Source organism: Chlamydotis macqueenii, chromosome 5, assembly GCF_036417535.1.
Source record: "Chlamydotis macqueenii isolate bChlMac1 chromosome 5, bChlMac1.mat, whole genome shotgun sequence".
NCBI lineage: Eukaryota > Metazoa > Chordata > Aves > Otidiformes > Otididae > Chlamydotis > Chlamydotis macqueenii.
Genome location: NC_141560.1, coordinates 42,201,113 through 42,214,837, shown reverse-complemented (window position 1 = coordinate 42,214,837; position 13,725 = coordinate 42,201,113). Strand labels below are relative to the sequence as shown.

Genomic DNA, 13,725 nt, shown 5'->3' with positions numbered 1-13,725 from the left:
ATGGCTGAAGGATCCTGCTGTGACAACAGTTGAGTGTTAGCCCCAGGACTAATGAGGCTCCTGCTGTGGCCCCTATTTTATGTCGTGTAGATTAAAGGATACCTTTGAATGAAATGTGTACTTCTCTTGGATGTTATTGGCAGGTTGCAGGACAGGAGAGTGACTTCCACAGCTGGAGTCTGTCTTGGCCTATGCAGACTGTAATTTGTACTGGATACCATTCAGACACAGGGCTGTAAAAACCCCAATTACACTGCAGGCTATATGGGCGGATCAGCAGGGCTGGGGAGAAGGGGCAGTACCTGGAGGCAGACACATGCGCAGTCACAGTGTGTGTGTGGTTAGGGCAGTGCTTGGCTTCTGGCCCGCTTGTGGCTGTTTAACGATCACTGATTGACCGTACTGCCTCGCTACGTACACACTCAGCAGGTATAACCTACGAGAGGATTAAGGACAAAGCCAACACCGGCAGCGTTGTGCAGCTTTAAAATAGCCTGTCAGGGGATTAATGAATTCTGGCTCGTGGCTTCCTTCTGTGCATTTTAATAAGTATAGTGGTGTTTAATATCCTAATAAAGAGTTTAGCATGGAAAAAAGCCCGGTGGCCTGGAGCAGCTGCACTCCTTAAAGCTATAAATTCTGACATGGGAGTGTATCCAATTGGACTTTCACTGCCAACGGCTGTGTTTGCTCTGGGTGTTTTTATTTTTTATGAAAAGCATGTAATCTTTTCTCTTCAGAGGAAATCTTTAATTGGTGTCAGGAGGCTGAGGTAGATGAAGCTGGAGTGGTGGGGGAAGGTGTTTTCTGGTAAGACTGACCTGCAGTCTTATCAGGAATCTGTTTGATTTTCTTTTTCAGGGAGTTTCAAGGCAGCTGATAGTGGGAAGATTCTCAAACGCTTCTCAGAGAATGAAAAGGAGTGTTTTGAGCGATTGATGAAAGACCCACTACGCTCCTGTGTCCCTTGCTTCCATGGTGTGGTGGAGAGAGATGGCGAGAGCTACATTCAGCTGGATGACTTGCTTACTGATTTTGAAGGGCCTTGTGTGATGGACTGCAAGATGGGCATCAGGTGGGGTACAGGAAAGAGAGAGTACTTTCCAACCCAAATGCATTTGAAGGAAGTGGGGGAAGGCAGGGGTGTGATCGTGTTCTGTCTGGAGGAGTTTGGTAAGATTTTTTGGAGCCTTGGGATGCCATCCAGACAACATGTTGTTGGTTTCACAATCGCCCTGGACAGCTTGAGGAGAATATGTCCCATTGTTGCCTGATTGTACATGGATGCTGTAAACTACCCACATTAAAAGCTACCCACATCAAGATATTTTCAGAGGTGATTTAAGACAAAGTTTCTCTGCAGTGGCCTGATAATACATGGGGAAGAAAATTACGTGATTCATTCACTGCCATTCAATCTTTGTGTAAAACTCCCATCTCCAAATGTGAATGACTGAATAGCAGTGTGAAAGCCCATTTCCAACACTTCAATGAGTCTTCACTGGTATTGATCTTTTCTGTAAAGAAAAGGGTTGACCATCTGCTCAGGACTGAACTGTGTTTTTTCCCTACTCTGACATCTTCATGATGCTGTTGCCCTGTTCTCCAGGTTCTCAGTTTCTTTTCCTTTTCTTGTCTGCGATTAAGAGGAAAACCTCAAAAATGTTATCTAAGCATAACAAATAGATGAGAAATCTGTTGAGAGCCTGGAGTAACAGTACAGAGAGGTATGAACTGTCACAGTAGTCTTTTGGGTGCCAGCTCAGATAGTCAAAAATTATTGTCATAAACGAGTTTCTACTTAAAGGAGTGCAGACAAGCCTTTTCAAATAGATGCAGAATCTTAAATGAATTGTCAGCTAAATCAGAGTAGAAGTGTGCGCTGATATGCCCAGAAGAAAGATAAGCACTTGGAGCTGTACATATGTTATTCAAAGTAGATGACATTCTGGTAATGAGTGACAGCATCTCCTAAACACCAGCCTGGTTTATTACACTGTGATAAAGAAAGTACAATCCAGGTGCCTGACAAAGTGCAAGCTTTGTCAGGAGAGACAAACTTCAGGAGTCCAGTGGAACGTAGAGAACTTGGATACTGCCTTTCTAATGGTTACTAGATTAACAAGTTGAGTGATAGCAGCAAAATGTGGAAGGTTTGTTACGCTTCTCTTTCTTCTTCTTGGTTACCTCTTCTGGTTTGGAGCTGCTCAGATAATCTGCTTTACTCTTTAAATTTTATTATATGAAGAGTGATTTTGTGTTTCACTGTCTTATGCTTTAAGTAAATCCTTAATTGCTTTCTGAGGCGTAAAAAAATCACACATGACTGATGTTCGGTTTTTTTTGAGGAGAGAGAGGACAATAAGACTTCAGCAGCCCTATTTACTTTTGATTTCATTGTAAGTGATCTCTTCTTACTGTCCTCTGGAAATACAATTCTATTTCATGGCACAGTAGGAATTCAGTTTTCTCCCATTCTGTAAGCAGGATGTAATGATAACATGTAGCAGTAAGTAAAGGTATAGCTAGAACAGGAAGTGAATGACACAATTCCTGATTCCTGCAACTCTTTCACTAAAAATGCCTGTGCAGTCATTACACAGTGTTCTTTAGTTTCCCCATATGCAAAACTGGGGCAGTGATAATACTTACTTTCCTGGTTGACATTTCTTGAGACTAGGTTATAAGTTGTAAAAACAAATGTTTAGGGAGTCCTTACAGTTTGTTGGGATGTGATGTTTTTGCAGGACATACCTGGAGGAAGAGTTGACTAAGGCCCGTGAGAAACCAAAGCTGCGTAAGGACATGTACAAGAAAATGATTGAAGTGGATCCTCTTGCTCCCACAGCTGAAGAGAATGCCCAGCATGCTGTCACCAAACCCCGATACATGCAATGGAGGGAAACCATCAGCTCTAGTGCCAACTTGGGCTTCAGGATTGAAGGGATTAAGGTAATAGTTTCACTTCTGCCTGTTCTTGGAGACTGAACCTGGTTTGATTTGTTGATAAATCAAAAAGTCAGTCCACATCAGTAGCCAGATTTTCCAAAGGATTATGTGAAAATGCACTAATTAAAACCACAGAGTTTAGTGTATTGTGGTTTGAAAGCATCCATAGTAATTATAACAAAGTAGTGTCAATGAAGTTAAGCATCAAATGCACATCAGTCATACTTTGTTCAACCACAGAGACGTTGCAGGAAGGACCCAAGCAGGTACGCAGTGGAGATACCATGAAAATGAGACTGTTACAAGGAAGAATTCAGAACTGAAGAAATAACCACCTCTCCCTATGCAATTACTTTTTTAACCAGGAACTATACATATTTATTCCAAGTGAATCACAATAAAGTGTTTTTGTTCCAGTTACGTTTCTTTGCAAGGCGTGTTAAAAGTATTAGCTTAGATATTCTTGGGATTGAGGAAACCCCTTTTCCTTTTAAGTACACGACAGTATCTGGCATAGATGGAGCTGGAATAAAGCCAAAGCAACCAAAAATAAAATTTCTCCATCAGCAAAGGCCATCTGCTGTTCTTGATGGATAAGTTTGTGCCCCTCTACCATTCCTGGGATACTACCTTACAGCCACAGAAGAACCCTGGCAATTTTCTTTCCTACCCATTAATGTTTTGTATTTGCTGTGCTCCGTGGCAATGCCGTATACCTACCCAGAAACCCGTTAGGACCTACTCTCGGAATATCAGCCATCTGACTCAGTTACTTGAATGTTAACGCTTGCTGGAATCCAGAAGCGTACTTTCTGCTAGCATAGGCCTGTCACAGCTAGCCTTAAACTAGGTTGTTTGGGTTTAGATAGTGATGTACCTGTAGCAGCACAGAGCATGGCGAGGGCCGCCCAAACCCACCCGCACCCTGGATGAGTACTTGTTACTGGAAGCCTATGATGGGACAGCTGTGAAGAAGTTAGCGTGGGTTACCCTGTGTGATCTCAGCGTGTTCCCCGAGCATATATGTTTTACTTGGGTATGTTAGGACATTGTAAATTATAATCTGGATGAGTTTTGCTTCTGCTGCATAGTTCAAGCACATACGAAGAAGAAAGGGATAAAAGAGGGTGACACTGACAAGCAGAGGCTCTTTAACCACCTCTTTCTTCTCTGCTTCCCTGTGTTGTCTTCTCCCTTCCTCATTCACAGATTCTCCTACTGTGATACAGGAACTAGGGCTTCCAGCTCATGCTGTGCTGGCCCCCTGTATGCTGTGCCACCCACTCCTGGCTGTTAGACACAGACATTCTCATGCAGGAACTGTCTGGGTGGTAGATGATCTGGCTCCAGTCTCTCCAAGACACTTCCTGTCTTACCCTTTAGCCGTCTAATGATGTTATCAAGATGCCTGTTTTATTCCTATGCCATGTAGGTCTTTTGGATGCTCTGTGTAGTGGAATCAGAAACCCAGATGATCTTGAGACTTTTTACGTATGTACTTTGAAAGATAGTTGGTCAGTGTAGAAGACTTAGAGATTTATTTACCCTCTTGAGTCTTGGAGGGTGACTGAGCTAAGGGAGCACAGATGAGTTCCCATAAAACTTCGTGGCTTGTTCTTCATGGTTTGGCTGGTGGGCAGGAGCAGTACGGCACACAGACTGCATGTTATTTCCCTCTCTTGAGACAAAGCTGTAACTGTGCAAAACAGGACACAAATACTTTATCTTTTATTAAGCACAAGAAATGCTTTTGAGTACTGCAGTACATGACCTTTTCCCCTATCTCCCTGTGCTGTTATGAGGGATGTAAGTATTATCCTCTTATTTTTTTTACATGGAGAAATGGTGACAGAAAGTGAGTTGTTCAAGCAATACAGCTACTCAGTACTCCCTACACTGTTTCACTGTACCTGAACTGTACATCCAGTTCTGTGTATTTGCAGAAAAGCTAAGCCATGCTGCAGAGATCCTCGAGAGGGGAGCCTGTAAGAAACAGTGGTGCCAGCTAGTGGTTGATGGGGAAAAAGGGGTTGTTCTCGCTGCATGCACCAATACCTGCTGGAGTTAGCTGAACAGGTGTGTTGGGTTAGGTCATTCAGAACTATTCCTATGCTGTGGCTGCTGGAGAAAGAAGCAGAAGCAAAGAAACTGAAAACATAGAAGCCCTTCTGTGAAGTGGCTTCCAGCAAATGAGATCTGATTCACCATATGCCCTCCTCTTTCATCAGTGGGGTGCCTCTTCTCTTTAGGTTGATCACTCTCTTTTCCTTGTCTCATTTCCGTATCTCTGAAATCAGGCCAGGTTCACTTAAGGGATTTGTCTCTCTTCCTCATATTAAAAATAGTTGGAGCTATTGGGTTTCCTTACAGCTGGCACCTGGCACTGTCTCTTGTGCCTGCCAGATTCAGAATGCAGGTTTCCTCTCTGGAAGGGGCTGTCTGGAGGCTAGGCATCACAGACAACAGACACAGACTCTACAACACTAATAGTTTTGCAGAGTAGAGACGCATGTGGCTGAGAATCAGGAGTTCTGGCTTACCATTCTGTCACTGAATCTCTGTGCAGTTTGGGAAGTTACTTCTTCCTTTGGTGCCATTCCTTTAGCTGTAGATCAGGAATAGCCATTTTTCCAGGAGGACATCAGACTTGATTCATAAATCTTTGTGAAACCATTTAGGTCACAGCCTTAACTCGGAGCCCTTTAAGGGAGGTCTGTAGAGGAATCTGAGCAAGACCACATAGGTTAAGATAGGTATCACTATCTTACGGAGCCACCAAACCTGCTCTCGTGTCACTGACATCTAATGAGAAGTGCTGTGAGCAGCCCACTAGCTGCACTGCGCAACAGACTGCTCTGCTGTGCAGGAATGTACGTGGAGGCCCTGACTAAGGTATGGCATCAAGGAGCAAGACAGGCAGGCAGCTCCTGGGGATCAGGTACATCCAGAGTTGTTGCAAGGATGTGGTATAGAATACGAGGGATGTTGCCATTCAAAATCTTTTCAGCAAGTGAAGTCAGGCAGCAGTTACATTTCCTGCTGACCACTGCAAAGTAATAAAATCATAAAAGTGTTTCTAACAACAGGGAAGCAAGCAATTAGTCTGTCCAGACAGAAAAGGATGAAAAGGGAACACACAGCAGCCATTCCAAACTTTACTTTGGGATATGGGGCACAGGAACAAATTATTTTTAAAACAACCTTACTCCAGTGAAGAGGTACAAGGCATCAGACTAAGTTCTAGATTTCTATGTGCTGTTCAGATCAGATGGCTCCTAACTTTACTGCCTACCTGCTGAATTTCTCTTGCATAACATACACATCTCATCAGGCTGACATGTCACTCTTGTATCTGGCCCACAGCTTTGGAATAAAATTCTGTTTATTCTGCTGCTAGAAAGTCTGGTAGGTGGGAGGCTGTTCTGCATGGCTTTGCCATTCAGTCAGTTCATTCTCTTGCATGATAAATCTGGAAATTTAGCATTATCAGATTTTTTTTTTTTTTTGGTGTATATACTAGGGGCCAAGTTCTGCTGTGAAGTAAATAGTGTTTCACCTGCTGAGACTGGAGCTCAATTTACCCAGTTTTGGTGCAGTGACTTTTAACACGTGGGAGGGAACACATTTTGATGACCTTTTGATTTAGTCTTACAATGGCAACTAGAGATTTCATTGGACTGATACGATGGAGATGAGTGCAATTTGGTAATCTTGCAGACTATTCGTGCAGTCTGCACATGTCCTAGAAGCGCATATTTGTGTCTCTTGAAGCAACAGGGATGTTTTTGGAGAAGTGAATATTCATATTGTCGGTGTCTCCAATTCATTACTTACTTGTAGCCCCACAAGCACAAACTGGTCACTACCAGCACATAAAAAGACTTGTTTTCTCGGTAGCAAGGTGCTTCTGTACTGAGTCATACTGCTAGGACAGAAATACTCTGCATTTCTCTGGGACCCAGTTGGATACAAGCATACGCACACTGTCCCTTGCCAGGGTTTGCACACCTGCTTTGTCGCTGCTAGCATCTGTGTCGCTGCTTGCATTGCCAATCCAGAGCTGTTCTTGACTGCGACTAGCTTTCCGTTCTGTGACTTTTAGATCACATTAATGTGCAAAGGTATATTGGGAACTGAGTCTTAACTGTAATTCTTTGATTTCCCTATTGAGAAACAAAAAACAAACAAAAAAGACAAAGAAAAAGGAGTAGTACACCAAACTAGATGAGAGGACAACCAAAGAGGTTACTGTGGTTTGCTCTGTTGAACTTTGCACTACTAGTACTGACACGTGAGAAAAAAGTCCTGCAAGCTCGTAATATCACGAGGGTTGGTTTTTTTTTGTTTGTTTTTTTTTTTTTTTTTTTTTTTTTTTTTTTTTACTGCACTCAACAGGAAACGAAGTGCCATTTAAAGTTATCCAATCAGCGTTTGTATCTTTTCTCCACTTCTTGCCTGGTTTATCTGCTCTCTTCCTGTTCAACTACTCACTTTCATTTGGTTAGCAAGAGCTGAGCTGCTGACGGTTCAAGAGGATTGACTTGATGAGGGGAATGATATGTGTGTGGTATAAATACTCTCTGTCTTTGTGCGTTTTTGTGCAGAAGGCAGATGGAACGTGTAACACAAACTTCAAAACTACGAAGACACAGGAGCAAGTTCTACAGGTTTTTGTGGAATTCATTGAGGGCAACACAACTATTCTGGTGAGTCTGAACTCTTCAGGTTTGCTGATCTTTGACCCAGTGAACTTGTTTTGGGGCCATGTGTCCTCTGGTACAAGAAAGATAAATTAAACTATCAAGGAAGAAAATGGTTTGGACTTCCAGTCCCTCTCAGCAGATGGAGTGGGCATGGTGACTTGGTGGGCTGTGAGAAGTAGCTAGCTGAGACCAGTTCTGGCAGCTCTCGCCACAAGTTCACATCAAATTCCTCATGCTAGCAAAACGTCGGTCGAGCTAATAGCGTGCCATCAGCTTCGACCACGAGTCTTAGATGCATCAGAGGGATGACTGTCTAAGAAAGGATTATGTTGGCAGGAAAACTTGTGATTTGAGAATTCAGTCTGGAGAGGATAAAACCAGAGCATGGGGGCAGGAAATGAGATTGGTGACTGGCTGTGCTCCTATGTGTGAGACTCGCCTCAAAGAGCAATTCCTGTATGCTGCTTCACAGGTAGCACAGCAGGCGTGTGGTAGATGGCAATGTGTCTCTTGTCTTGAAAACGTCAGAGGATGCCATAGTGTTTTGCTGCAGTGTAGAAGCAATTGTGAAGGCAGATTAGCCCTCCAGGAGGAGCATGCTTGGTAACACAGGGCAGCATTCAAAATGTGTGCTAGAGCTGTATGCATCTGGCCTTAGTTTTAATTTTTTTTTTTCTTTCTCTCCCTCCTGCCCACTCAACATGTTTGGAGCTCCTTGTCTCTTTAACACAATTTCATTCTCTTTTCACTGTGGAGAACGGAAAGATTTTTAATTACTTAAAACTTTTTTTCTCTTTATTGAAAAGAAAAAAAAAAAAGAGAGATACAGAAAGTGTGCAGGCAGGTGCCATCTCACTGCATCCAAAGCAAGACAGGTCAGTATGCTTAGTGTAACACATGCAGCAGAGGAACTAAAATCTGTTTGTTCACTATAAGAGCCTGTTGAAGTGTACTTTCAGCTTGACTTTCCAGTGATTAATCTGTTGTTTTGAAGGGCCTTTGACATAAAATTAACATGGTCTCTTCATTATATTGACTCCTGTAAACAGAGTATCTTCATTCTCTACTTAAATGTTGCACGGGTTGTTATTTTTTTCTCCTCTTCCTCCAGAAAAAATACCTCAAGCGTCTGCAGGAAATTCATATCATTCTTGAATCCTCAGACTTCTTCAAGCGACATGAGGTGAGCAGTGAGTGTAATGCTGTGGAGGTGCAGTGCTGCTTCGTTTGGTCATTCAGATGTAATTCAGAATAGCCTGCTGTATGAGGAGTAAATCCTCCCATCTTTATAACATCACAACACTTATAGCTCTGAGCTACTGCAGGGAATGGTTTATTAGTAGCCATTTTCTGTGGTTTCTGTAATCTCTGTGTGTTCAGTGGGAATCTTTATGGGGCAGTGGTGATGTGGAAGCTTGCACAGTTACAATGTTACAGTGGCATTCAGTTGTAGTTTGACAATGCAGGCTTTATTAGTTATACTGGATTTACATTGAAACCCTGTATAATTCTGCTCTATATGTTCTCCTTGTATGCTTTGCTGTGGAGAAGGCATCTGCTTATTACAGCTCAATATATTGAGATCAGACACTTTATTTTACCTTATTGATTTCATCTTGTCACTAGAGGCATTTTTGTTAATCCTGGGTCATAGTCTTTCTTTGAAAGTAGTCACTGGCTTTTGCTAAATTGCTGAAGTTGAGACCTGCTGCCAAGTGAGCTGGAGAATTGCTTTTCTTGCATTTGTCTGCTGGGTCCCTTTTCCCATCTACAGGCCTGTTTATACATTACTGATTGATATGGTTATGCAAATTGGGCATGTAAATTGTCAATGTACAAGTGCAGCCCAAAAGTCTGTTGGGTCACAGGTGAGAAGGTCCATCTTAGGAAGGTCATCTTCTTAGTGGGAAGTGCGATGAGGGAGAGCTAAAGATGTGTATTTAACCACAGCATCTCAATCTGTCTTCCAGGTCGTTGGGAGTTCACTACTCTTTGTACATGATGGTAGTGGGAACGCCAATGTGTGGCTGATTGATTTTGGAAAGACCACCCTTCTCCCTGATGGGCAGACACTGGATCACAGGATCCCCTGGCAAGAAGGCAACAGGGAGGATGGATACTTGTTGGGGCTGGACAATTTGATTGGCATCTTGGAAAGCATCACTGAAAGATGAGTTGGGAATGGCACAAAACTTGCAGGGCTGCTCTGTGCTTTCTGCTCTACTGGGATCACTCAGTCAGAAGGAAACCTTTAACTCCCTCAGACTCCTGAGGTCATCAGTGCAGAGGGAGCTGCATCCAGAACCCAGCAGTTAGTCATCAAAATGACTTTACAATGGCCCACTATGAACCTAAATAACTCCAGATTGGTCTGTATTGCACCAACCTAACTTCAGACTGGTCCTCAGAGAATGAAGATCTCCGTACTCAGGAATCACACCAGCATGAGTCGAGAGATCTGTGTGGTAAACCAGAATTATTCTGGCAAATACATGGGACTCCAGGTGACCTCTTAGTGAACCAGAGCAAGTGCGTGGGGATTCAGGGTAGGAGTAGCAATTTTTCAGGGAATGGCATGGTTTTGAAACCAGCAAGAGTGGTTTCCCCCTTGCCCCCAGTTCCAAGTCTCCTTGCTTCTGTGTACACTATAGGTTGGACCAACAATTTCTGCTGTGTGCTGTTACAGTGTGCACAAGGTGGAAATGGGTGATAATCACAAGAGCCCTGGCGCAAAGGGAGACAGCAGTTTGTAGTGGCTGGATGTGGTAACTGCTGCTAACCATTCCTCCTCTTCCCTACCCTAGCCTCAATTCCCTTCTATCCAAGAACAGCCTTTGCTATTGTGTACCCTCTCTGGAGATTACAAATACTCCAGGGAGAGAAGAGTGGCCTATTGTCTCCAAAAACATTTGACTTTCAGGCTGGGTTGGCTGTTGGAAAAGTGCCTAGCTTGGCAAGTTTGGCCTCTTGCAGCTGAACTGCAGTTCTGAAAATCAGTAATGATTCTTTCGCACACAGACCAAGGACTAAGGGTTTTTTTCAAGGCTTGTTTATTTTTAAAGAAAACCTCTATACACGTGCGCGCACACTCGCACTAGTAGCCAGCAACCGATGTGATCTCTTAAGATCACGGCTTAGCTGTCTCCTAATGCACGTGACTTCTTGGCCATGTTCCTGTTCCCAAATACGATGCTGCCACTTAAATGTGTAGATGGCAGCGATCAGGAAAGTAATGTTTCTGCGTTCACAGCATTTCACTAATGATGATACAGTTCCTAGGCGTCCTTCCTCCAAGGTATCAGCTGTTAACTCAGGGCAGTTTGGGGGAAGGCATGTCTGTATATCATATCCCCTGGTCCCCATTAGAATCACAGAGCCAGTTGTGGTTCATTCTTCTTTTGCTGTGGCCCAGGTACAGCCACAGCCACAAATTCACACTGTTGAGGCTAAAATTAAGAAAGACTGAAGTGATTTATTGTAATGGCTTCATCTGCCTTCTCTGTTGGTTGCTACTAGTCACTTAAACAGTTCTTTAAATACTAGCAGTATAAATACTATCAGTATTCACATGTTCACTTACATTCCAGGTTTTAACATTAATAACATGATGATGCAGTTTTCAAAATGAGGACAAGACTTAGGTTACTCTTTGATTGTTAATCCCCTTTCAACATCTAAAGCTGCTGGTGCGCACTGATCAGAAATTGCTGTCTTTTGCCAGTGTCCTGTGTTCAGAAGAGATAATAATAATAATAATTTCTAACAGGAGTTACTTTAGATAACACACTACTGAACTAAGAGATCAGTCAGATTTAGTAACTTTTTCATCACCTCTAAACAAACAGCAGTGTTAAAAATTCAAGCTCCTTTGTGACCTAAAAGTTAGATGACCTAGAGTGGGTATTCTGTAGGAAGTAATGACACGTGGAAACATTTAATCCTAAAACAGAAGTTGTTTGAAACTTGTAATTATTTTTGCAGTTCACTGCAAATTCAGATGACTTGTAGGGCCTCCCAGAGTCCCTCTCAGTTTTATTTTCATTATAGTATGTTATAGAGTTTTCCACGTAGATGTTTCAGAGGGTTTATACTTCTTTATTTAAGTGACAGCAAGCCTTCAATAGAGAGCACAGATATTATCATTCCAGATGCCTCCTAACTTTTGAACTGCTGTGAGATGACAGATTAATATGTGGTGAATTTCATACAATTAAAAAAAAAAAAAAAAACCTCTTCCTCCTTTCCTGCAGGCAACAGGTAAGCCATCAGTTTAGTGGTGCTCAAGGAGAATAGGAAGTAAATAAGTCTCCCAGGCGAGGACTTTAATAACAACACCTTTTCTATAAAACTGCAATTGCAAGCAGTCCTACCATAATAAAAAAAAAAAATAGGAAAGTTAGAAATGAGACTGTTAAGGTGATAGAATTCATTAGTGGTTTGCCTAATTAATCTTCAGCTTTTTTGGTACCACATATGTGAATCTTTTGCACCAGTGTAACTTATTTTCTAGAGGGAAGGTTTAGAGGGTAAAAGTTGATGCTCAAATGTCAGTTGAGAATTTGAGACAGACTTTTAGAATGACTGTCCAGTTCTAAAGGAGAACTAGCTTCAAAAAAACCAACTGCTGCTAGCACCCGGATGGTTTGCAGTATGTGATCTTGGGGGAAAACATGGAGAATGATCCATTCCTCTGCAGCAGTTGAAAAGGTCAGGGGAAAAAGAAAACCTCTGCTTTTCCAGACTCTGGTCTGGAAACACACTCTAGATGATAAATAGCTCTGGCAAGTTAGCTTTGAAATGGCCCTTTGGCTTGCCAAGGAGCTAGAAGGGAAGAAGCCACAATCTTCTGCTACTGTTATGGAAAAGGCGAAAAGGAGGCAGCTTTTCATTAGCAAACGGCACGTGCAGGACTGCAACTGAGCACTGGAGCTCTAAGGGGCTGGAGGCTAGGAGCTCATGAGCAAACTACCACAGGCTAAGTTCGATACTGTGATTCACATCGATGGCCCAGAGTGCCTGTCTGTGTACACTCACTTGCTACTGTGAGGAAGCAGCATAGCCTTCTTTCACTAGGGAGTAAGTTGCCTTGAATAAACTTCTATTTACCAGAGGGTCAGCATGATGCCTTTGCACAGGCATGTAACATAGAAGAGCTGATGCATGATAACCAAGATACTTGTTCGCCTATCAGTCCAAAAATGTAGTCTTTATCGCTGAGTTATCGCCTCACTCAAGAGCCACTGAGAGCACGTGTGTTTCCACAGCATGGTAAGATACGCTGGCCCAGGGGCACTTCGGTGCTGAACAGCTAACCTCTGAGTTAGGCACCAAGGTCTTTAAACTCACTCGCTAGTTTGCTGCAGCAATGCTTACTGCTGTAGCTGCTCCGTTCCCATGTGGATCTAGCAGTAGGGCTTCTCTCACGCAACTGTGTCAGCTACTTGGTTTTTTTTTGGCCTTGTTCAACAATCCTAGGCCTCAGTTTTGTTCCCATTTTGTAGATGGGAATAGTATCTGCTTACCTCACAGGAATGGTGTGAGGCTGCCTTTCCCTATTGCTTGCAAGATGCTGTGAGATTCTCTGGAGGAACGTGCAATACAGAAAGAAATGCAAAAAAAAGAGATACGTAGGCTAAGTTTAAAAAATGATGGGTGTTTGGGTTCCACAAAGATATAAATTTGGATGAAATTTAACCGAAGTGGTAAAACCTAAATCCCTCTTAATTTTACACACGGGGAAATTCACTTAACATCTGATCCAGTTCCTATTATAGGGAAAGATTTCAATGGGAGTTGGACCAAACCCTTAAGTATCTCAGAGGGCTCTTGCTTTTTTGTTTGTTTGTTTGTTTTGTTTTGCTGTTGTTAATATTTGTTATTCTTAAGGTACTGAGATCAAATGGCCTGTGTCATCCACAGTGCATCCGTTCTGAACACTACAATGCAATGCTGACCACGGTCACGTTTGACATTGACTGTATTGGTTGACTGTTTGTTACTCTGAAGTGTGTATGCTACTAAATAAATGAGACTGGAGGAAAAGAGACATCCACTGTGATTTGGTAACAGGACA

At 42.7% G+C, this 13,725-nt stretch overlaps 1 protein-coding gene across 2 annotated transcripts in view; it reads left to right on the top strand.

The window, feature by feature from the left end:
- ITPKA (inositol-trisphosphate 3-kinase A) overlaps window positions 1–13,698 on the top strand; it is a 41,070-nt gene extending 27,372 nt beyond the window's left edge. For both annotated transcript variants that reach the window (XM_086749203.1, XM_086749204.1), the window contains 5 exons: window positions 862–1,075; window positions 2,748–2,952; window positions 7,554–7,655; window positions 8,764–8,835; window positions 9,623–13,698. In XM_086749203.1, the coding sequence (XP_086605329.1) occupies window positions 862–1,075; window positions 2,748–2,952; window positions 7,554–7,655; window positions 8,764–8,835; window positions 9,623–9,826 (797 nt within the window). In that variant the 3' untranslated portion in view covers window positions 9,827–13,698. The remainder of the gene's footprint in view (window positions 1–861; window positions 1,076–2,747; window positions 2,953–7,553; window positions 7,656–8,763; window positions 8,836–9,622) is intronic.
- Window positions 13,699–13,725: the final 27 nt, after the last annotated feature.